The sequence below is a fragment of the Myotis lucifugus genome, unplaced genomic scaffold (assembly GCF_000147115.1).
Source record: "Myotis lucifugus unplaced genomic scaffold, Myoluc2.0 scaffold_72, whole genome shotgun sequence".
Taxonomy (NCBI): Eukaryota; Metazoa; Chordata; class Mammalia; order Chiroptera; family Vespertilionidae; genus Myotis; species Myotis lucifugus.
The window spans coordinates 3,175,425-3,184,146 of record NW_005871120.1 but is presented as its reverse complement, the minus strand read 5'-3'; the positions used below and the strand labels follow the sequence as shown (position 1 = coordinate 3,184,146).

At 52.5% G+C, this 8,722-nt stretch overlaps 1 protein-coding gene across 1 annotated transcript in view; it reads left to right on the top strand.

The window, feature by feature from the left end:
- SEC14L5 (SEC14 like lipid binding 5) overlaps nt 1-7,208 on the top strand; it is a 46,418-nt gene extending 39,210 nt beyond the window's left edge. Inside the window, exons 15-16 of the mRNA XM_006090388.3 lie at nt 1,018-1,178; nt 3,949-7,208. Of these exons, the coding sequence (XP_006090450.1) occupies nt 1,018-1,178; nt 3,949-4,060 (273 nt within the window). The 3' untranslated portion in view covers nt 4,061-7,208. The remainder of the gene's footprint in view (nt 1-1,017; nt 1,179-3,948) is intronic.
- The last annotated feature ends 1,514 nt before the right edge of the window (nt 7,209-8,722 follow it).

The window sequence follows — 8,722 nt, the reverse complement described above, 5'->3', positions numbered from 1 at the left end:
CCACTCAGCCATAAAAAGAATCCACTGCTCATACCCACAGCAACTTGGGTGGATTGCCAGAGAATTATGCTGAGTGAATAGAGTCATTCCCTGAAGGTTATATACTGTCTGATTCCATTGATACAACATTCTTGAAATGACAAAATGATAGAAATGGGGAATACATTAGCGGTTTCCAGGAGTTGAGGGCAGGGGTGAGTGGGAAGCACGAGGACCCTCCTAGCACACATACATGCACTCACTCACATACACATGCACACACACACACACTCACACATGCTCTCACACATGTGCTCACATAAGCACTCACACACACATACACGCACTCACACACACACTCACACACGTGCTCACATAAGCACTCACACACACATGCACACACACACACTCACACATGCTCTCACACACGTGCTCACATAAGCACTCACACATACATGCACTCACACACACATGCTCACACACGTGCTCACATAAGCACTCAGACATACATGAACACACAGCACGCGCACACACACACACACACACACATACAAGCACTTGCGAGCAATGCAGAACTTCCTGAAGGTTCCATGGGGAGTCTACCACACCAGCACCCTCAGGGTCCCACTGAACATCCATGCCCTTCCCTGAAGAAGTTGCTCTTCTCATGACAGCTAACACCCCTCTTTCTTGACCTCTCTTGGTTCTCAATAAGCTCTAACCACCTGTGCAGCTCCCTCCCAAGTTCCTCTCCAGAACTCCTCAGTGTGCAAAGCCCACTCAACAGAACAAAGCCCAACACAATCCACGCAGTTAACCAGGCTACACCTCTGCTGTCCTGCAGCCCCACTCCCAGTCCTGGGCCCCCTCCCCCAGATTCAGAGGAGACTCTTAGGTGCCAGGGATCTGGGGGTAACAGTGGAGGGGAGAAATGATGGCTTCGGGAAGCGCTTAGAGGAAGGATGTGCTGGTGGGCAGGTTGAGAAGGGGGCTCTGTCCCCAGGAGGACCAGAGCCTCAGGCGCGGCTGCTGTTTCAGGGCTCCCACGTGACCCGGTGGCCTGGCATCTATCTGCTCCAGTGGCAAGTGCATGGCCCCCCTGGCAATGTGGTGGAGGACGTCCTGACGGCCCTGCACAGCCCTGGGCCCAGGTGCAAACTCCTCTACTACTATGAGGTGCTGGCGTCTGAGGACTTCAGGTAGGAGGAGCTGGGATTCAGATCCTGGGCGGGAAGGGCCCCAACTCCCCTCTAGGTCAGGCTCGGGGCATTGCATTCACCTCCCCTGTTTGCCTCCCAGCCTCTCCAGGGCGGGGCACTGGTACCGTTAAACATTCCCCGTGGTTCAGCACCTTAGTGTGAGAAATTGGACACTACTTCTAAACTGCCTCAGCGGCAGAACCTTCCCCTTGAAACCCTGGACAGAAGCCCAACATACCAGATTGACTAGTGGACTAGTGCGGGGAGCCTGAGGTCCTGCTATTTGGACCTCCCCTCACGTCTAGAATTTCATAAAACAGGGTTCGGACTGTTCTAGAACAGTTTACAACAGTGCCTCACAGACAACGCTTATCAAGTGGTGCCTCAAAGAGACAGGGAAATACAATGGCTAAGACCTCCAGCACTTCCTGGTTGCTGTGTGACGTTGGGGGAGTCACTTCACCTCTCTCAGCCTCCAACTGGAGCCCCAACGTTGTGGGTTGTCATGAGATGAAATGGTGGAGGAAGCCTGCCCTCCCCCTGCGCATTCAGTAAGCACTCGATAACAGAAAAAAAGCAGAGGGTGAGGAGGTGCAGCAGGTGGCTTCTTTAGGCCTTGCATTGTATCTTTTACAAATGCATGTGATTTTGCATTCTGCTTCATGAAGTGCCTGTTAGTTTCTGTCTAAAAATAATGCTTTAGAGGCGGGTCCGAGATGATGGTGTAGGAGGACGCAGAACTCGCCACCTCCTACGAGCACATTGGAAAGCACCTACACTTAGAGCAAATCCTCCTGAGAGACACTGAGGGCTGATTGAGCAGCTTCTGGGCAACAAAAGAGAGGACGAGAGACGCACAGAGGTTGGGGAACCACAAGAGCTCTCCGAGATCTGAGGGAACTCTTTCGGATTGGAGGTGCTGGTGAGCGCCATTGTTTATATTCCCCCTCCACTAGATGGCACCGGGGAGCTCTCTCCAGGAGTTCTAGCCAACCTCAAGGCAAGGGCATGCCTTTCCGGCCACCCTGCTCTGGAGCTCCCTCCGTGGGACCAACAGGGTGCTGTGGCACATATGCATAACCAGATCCACATGGCACTGCCACACACACACCAGGCCACTCCTCCCAGAGCCAAAGGGGCTCAGAAATGTACACACAGGCATTTGGGGGCTGCTGCCTCTAGGAGGGTAGGTGGGGAAGGAGGAGTGGGCTGGACACTGCTCACTAGCCTGTCTGGTCAACGTGGGGGATCAGGATGCCCTGCCCCTCATTAGCCTCATGAGAGAACCAGTTTCAAGGGCTGTTTCCTGGCCACCCTCAGTGGGCAGGTGCCAGGTTGGGCCCTGAGGGGTGGGGGACAGATAGACAGAGTCTGCTGTCATGGAGCAGGAGACCACATCATCACAACTGTAATTATGAGGGGCGATGGATGCCACGAAGGTATTCCAACCTGGGTTCTTTATCCGAGGTCACACAGCCAAGAGGTGCTCGAGGTCCTAACACAGGGCACTGTCAGAGCACAGAGCAAGGGGCCTGGCACAGCGTGGGTGGGGTGTGGGGGAGGTGTCTGGACAGTGACCTTGGAGTTGAGATCTAGGTGGTGTGCCCACAAATCACCTGTCAAAATGACAAAATGCAGCCCAAGAGTGTATGCTCGAATAAGCTCCAGAAAACAGTGGTGCCGCTGGCCTCTGGACCACACTTTGAGTAGCCAGGCCCTAACACAGCATTGTCGAACCAAATAGCTACTAGCCACAGGTAGCACTTTAAACTTGGCAATTAGAATGGAATGAAATTAAAATTCAGAACCAGCTAGTGTGCCTCAGTGATTGAGCATTGACCCTGCACCAAGAGGTCGCTGGTTCAATTCCCAGTCAGGGCACATGCCAGGGTTGCAGGCTCAATCCCCAGTAGGGGGCATGCCTGAGGCAGCTGATGATCTTTTTAATCTCTCTAAAATCAATAAAAACATATTTATTATTATTATTATTTTAATATAATAACAATTGTAATGTTTTAATATACATTTTTATTGATTTCAGAGAGAAAGGGAGAGGGAGAGAGAGATAGAAACATCAATGATGAAAGAGAATCATTGATCAGTTGCCTCTTACATGCCCCCTACCAGGGATTGAGCCTGCAACCTGGGCATGTGCCCTTGACTGGAATCAAACCCGGGACCCTTCAGTCCGCAGGCCGACGCTCTACCCACTGAGCCAAACCGGCCAAGGCAATAAAAACATATTTTTAAAAATCAGTTCCTCAGTGCCCAGTATCCCCACGTGGCCAATGGTTGCTGTGATGAACAGAGCAGATATATGTCCACCATCACAGAAAGTTCTGGACAGTTCTACTCTACTCTGAAGTTTGCAGTGGGAGTTAACTAGACAAAGTGGGCAGGAGAGAAAGGCTTTTGGCAGGAGGCACAGACATGCAAATGTCCCAAGTCAGGGGAGGTGAGTGTCAGAGGAGATGAAAGGAGGTGGGGGGTGAGGCTGGAGATGGGCTGGGTACTCAGGCTGTGGGATGCCTTCTGGGCTATGGTAGGTCCCCTGGTCAGGGAAACCCCTGAATGGTTTGTGGCAGGTTGGGCTCTGCAGGGGGTACGGGTGGAGCTTCATTTCTCATCTCGGCCTCATTTGCTTTCCCTCTGCACCTGTGGGAAGAGGCCTGGGGCCTCATTTGCAGCATCACCAGCTTTTCCTCCGCTGTGAGCCCCAGGCCTGTGTCCCCACCAGGAGGTAATACTTTGCTATGCCTTTCCTCCCCAGGGGCTCCATGTCCAGCCTGGAATCCTGCACCAGCCGTTTCTCCCAGCTCAGCGCCACCACCTCCTCCTCCTCCTCCAGCCAGTCTCACAGCAGCTCCCTGGTCTCCAGATAGCCAGGACTGAGCCCCGCGGGGCAGCCCACATGCCTACCGCATCCTCAAGTGTCTACCACCAGAAGCCAGCTTGCCGTGCGACCTGGGACCACGTGGTCTGCAGCCTGGGTCTGGACGCTGCCAAAGTTGGCATGTCGAGCTGACAGCAATGATTCAGCTTGTGGCCTGAGTGTGGTGGGAGCTTCTAAGTCAGAACCATCTCCTTTGGGCTTTGTGTAACAAAAAGCCAAGGAGTGGGGGGGCCACCTTCAAGTCTGCCTGTTCTGGCGGCTCAGGGATGTCATGAGGCCCAGCCCGCCCTTTACTTCTGCCTCTGCTTGCCCTGGGATGGCCTCCTTCTCAGGTGCCTTCCCCACGGCCATGAGGCCCCTTCCCTCTTTCCTCCCAGTTCAGCTCCAGAAGAGAACTTCCTTCTCCCAAAGTTCCTCTAATCAGCCTGCCCGGGGCCCTGCTGGTCCTTGAACCAATCACTGTTGCCAGGGAAATGGAGAACACGAATTGGCCAGCAGGGTTCTATGTCCACTCTGGACTAATCACTGTGTGGGGAGGGGGTACAGTGATTGGCCATCTGGACCACCTGCTTGTCCCTGGAGCCAACCGCCCGGCCTCAAAAGCACAAAGGGCTTCTAAGAATATTGGGGTGCCCCAAGAAGAATGGGGGAAAAATATTGGGCAGGCAGAAATGACATGTGTTCATCATAGCATCTGATTCCATAGCGAGGCCCTGTGTCCCAAGACAGGTACAGAGAGCAGTTATATGAGTTACAGGCTTTGCTTTCTGTGGGGAGCAGCCCACTCTGGACTTGAAATCCATTTTCCTAGCACTTGGCTGGGAGGGCCTCTCCCTGACCAGCCCTAACTTGAAGAGAATGGGAAGGTGCGGGGTTTCTGCTAAGTTTCAGGCTATTGATTTCTCTCCTGGGAGCTCTTTAATTAGGACTCCTTTGGTTGTAAGTTATGGAGACTCACATAAAAGGGTAACCATTCACGGGCACATGTAACGGGCCCATCAGGAGGACTTGCTTCACGTATGGTTGGATCCAGGTTCTCAACCTGGCACCAGGCCCCCTGTGGGATGGAGGCTGTGACTGTTGTGTCTGCCCTGGGTCAGATCTGACTCCTGGGACCAGCCCCAATATTGACAAACTCCCCGAGCTCCTGCATGGGAGAGTTTTGTATATCCTTGGGGCCTGAGGCCATTTCTCTTTTCCTTTCCTGGGCCTCCAAAAAGACACAGGTCAGAGGTCACCAAGTGGCAGTCTGCAGTCTGACCTGGCCTGCCTTTCGTGTTTTTGGTTTTCGCCTACAGAGTGATTTAAAAATTGGGGCATTTCACCCAGAAATCAGGATTTCTGGCTTCCCTTCGGCATTTGGGAGTGTTGGCAAAACAGGCCCACTATTGACACATAAAGGCAACAAACACAGTTGTTGTTACTCTGGCTGGGCCACACCAATCCCCACCTCCCCTAGCCCACGTCACACACTTGCCTGGCCTGCCTGGGAGAGACCTCACTGACATGGCTGGGCAGGCAGCTGGGCTCCAGTCTGGGGCCTAGAGGCCCAGCGTTGCTTTTCTCTGGTAACCTTGCTTACAGTTGGGGTGATCTCTGGCCAACACTCAGGGTCATTGGGCCTTGCCCAAAGGGTGGATTTATAACCGCGGGGATCGTAGCCTTCCTGCAGACTCGGCATGATGGGGCAAGAAGAGCAAGCTTACTCCCATACCACCTCAACCTCAACCCCAAACCTGGAGCCAAGGGGAGGGGACAAACTTTGTTCTACACGAAGGGGCCTCCTCCACCTCTGTAGTTTTCCGTTTGCTTCTCAGGTATAGGAACAAAATCCAAAACTGCATCCTGCATCCAGGCGTGTGTGCCCATGTGTGAGGGAGAGAGGCAGGGAGGGAGACTGGAGACATTCTCAAAGCAAATCGCTGCCATGTGATCAGGCACTTATCGCTGAGAGCAATTTGCAAACTGTCTTACTATCTTTAGATGAATTTCGAGCTTGCCCCTAAAGTCTACGTGTTATCCTGGAAGCATTTTGGGGCAGGCTGCCCTAGCACTTCCTGCACACTTATTGGGTAAGACTAGCACCCAGTGAAGGAGGGAGAGGCCTTTCCTTGGCTTGGGGTTGGAAATGGATTTTGATCACTGGAACCTGGATCTGCTGATTCCAGAGACCAGCGCCTGCCATCACAGTCCAGCTTTTACAGGAAGCGCGAGGGGCCTCAGACCCACTCAGTTCTCCCCTTCAGAGCTACCCCCTCTCTCCCTCTCTGCTTCACCCAGGCCTCTTGGCTCTGCATCTCTTTGCAAACCAGCCTCGTCCTTTCCTCTCTCTGATGCGAAGTGGCTGGCTGCCAGCATCCCCTAGACTACAACCACAGGGCTCACCGTCTCTAAGGCTGGGAGGGACACTTATCATTTCAATGCCACAGAGGGCTCAGATCGGCCCTGCACAAGTTGCATGCTCACTCCTGTGGATGTACTGGCCAAGGGGGTGGGAAATCTGTGATTGACAGTCTCTCCAGAAGCAATAGTGGGATGGGGGAGGACCAGTCACCCAAGGACAAAGGGAGCTGGGCCAGAGAAGCAACTGATGGCCATAGTGGTGTTTGCTACGGTTCTGTGCTGAAGGTCTCTGGAGCCCACGCTGGAACATCAATCAATACGCCATCTTTTTACCTTGAGAGGCTTGGAATTAAAAATCCAAGGAAGGGCTGCCAAGCTCTTGGCTTCTAAATATCCCCGGCCGCCAGGGCTGGAAGCTCCTTGGCTTGGCTTTTTTCTCCAGCTAGTTCATTAACCTGTTGTGACCAGGACAGAAACAACCCACTCACAACAGAACCTGCCCAGGCCCTGGGTTTAGGAGCCTGGGTCTTAAAATTTAGACAGGGTGGGGTTCAGACCCAGCTGTGTAACCTCCAGCAGGTGACTTAACCTCTCTGTGCCTCCGTTCCCTCATCTGTGAAATGGGGACAGCAGTGCCTACCTCGTTCACTGGGTCGTTGTGAAGTTCACAGCCCAGCACCTGGCTCACAGAAAAGTCAGCGGTTATTCTGGTTATTTAATGCTTCTCATCCAAAGACTGCAGACTCCTTCCTGAGGATGCCTGCCACTGCTTTTCATGGACAGAAGGCTCAGCACCGGGTGCATCCGGAGAAAAGTAGGTGTCAGGGCATTATTTCCCTTCCTCTTTCCCTTTCAGAAATTGCTTGTGTGTTGGGGGGCAAATCCACTCACCTAGAACAGCACCATTCGGAATGGGGTCTCCCGCAACCAGCGAGAGACTGTTCTCTCCACAGGTTGACATAAGGGGCGTGTGGGACTCCCTGGGATTTCTCCCCCTGTGATATGAATGTTCAATGAGAATAGTGTAATTCTTTCCCTCACAGTCTGTTTCAGCCAGTGAAACAAGGGGTTTCTTGTGGGCCTGATATTTGCTCCAACCAGAAGCATTAAATGTTTTAGATTTGGGCATACCTCTGCTGTCTACTTCCTAACTGGATGTTTCCCTGGGCTTGCTCAAGAATTACCCAGTTGTTGTTCCTAAGACTCTAGAGCAACGGTTCTCAACCTGTGGGTCGAGACCCCTTTGGGGGTCGAACGACCCTTTCACAGGGGTCACCTAAGACCATCAGAAACACATATATAATTACATATTGTTTTTGTGATTACTATGCTTTAATTATGTTCAATTTGTAACAATGAAAATACATCCTGCATATCAGATATTTACATTACGATTCATAACAGTAGCAAAATTACAGTTATGAAGTAGCAACGAAAATAATTTTGTGGTTGGGGGTCACCACAACATGAGGAACTGTATTAAAGGGTCGCGGCATTAGGAAGTTTGAGAACCGCTGCTCTAGAGCCTCCCAGCAGGGGCTGTGTCAGCCTCAGGGGTTGCAAATTGGTTCTTGGGGAAGGGGACACAGTTTTTATATGTAAAGCGTGGATGTCTTAGTTTGCTGGGGATGCCATAACAAATGACCATGAACTAGGTGGCTTAAAAACAGAAGTGGATTCTCTCCCAGTTCTGGAGGCCAGAAGTCAGAGATCAAAATGTCCGCAGGCTCAAGGGGAGGGTCCCGCTGCCTCTTCCAGCTTCTAGTGGCTCCATTCTTCCTGGGCTGGTGGCCACATCACTCCTATCTCTGCCTCCACCTTCCCATGGCCCTCTCCCGTCTTCTTTTTTGTTAGGACACCAGCCATTGGATGTAGGGCCCACACTGATACAGTATGATCTCATCTCAATCCTTAATTAATCACATCTGCAAAGATCCTAATTCCAAATAAGGCCACATTAGAAGCTTCTGGATGGACGTGAATTCTGGGGACACTAGTCAACCCACTGCATATGCGTACGGCACATGAACAGACACAGTGCCGTTTATTCGTGGTATTAAATGCAGGTCCCCGGGGCCCACTCAGTGCTGCTGACTTGGAATCGTGGGGGTAGGTTCCTGGATTCTACTTGCCAGGTGAACATGAGACCCTGCCATCCATCTTCCTGAGCCACTCTGCCCTGCCCCCTGGGGTGGACCGAGGATCCCCAGGCCTGATGTCAGGAGGGGGAGGGTCCTTCCAGGGCAACACCCGTCCTTCCCAGGAGCTCATGTGGGATCAGCAGGGTGCTGGCGGCCACACCATGGGA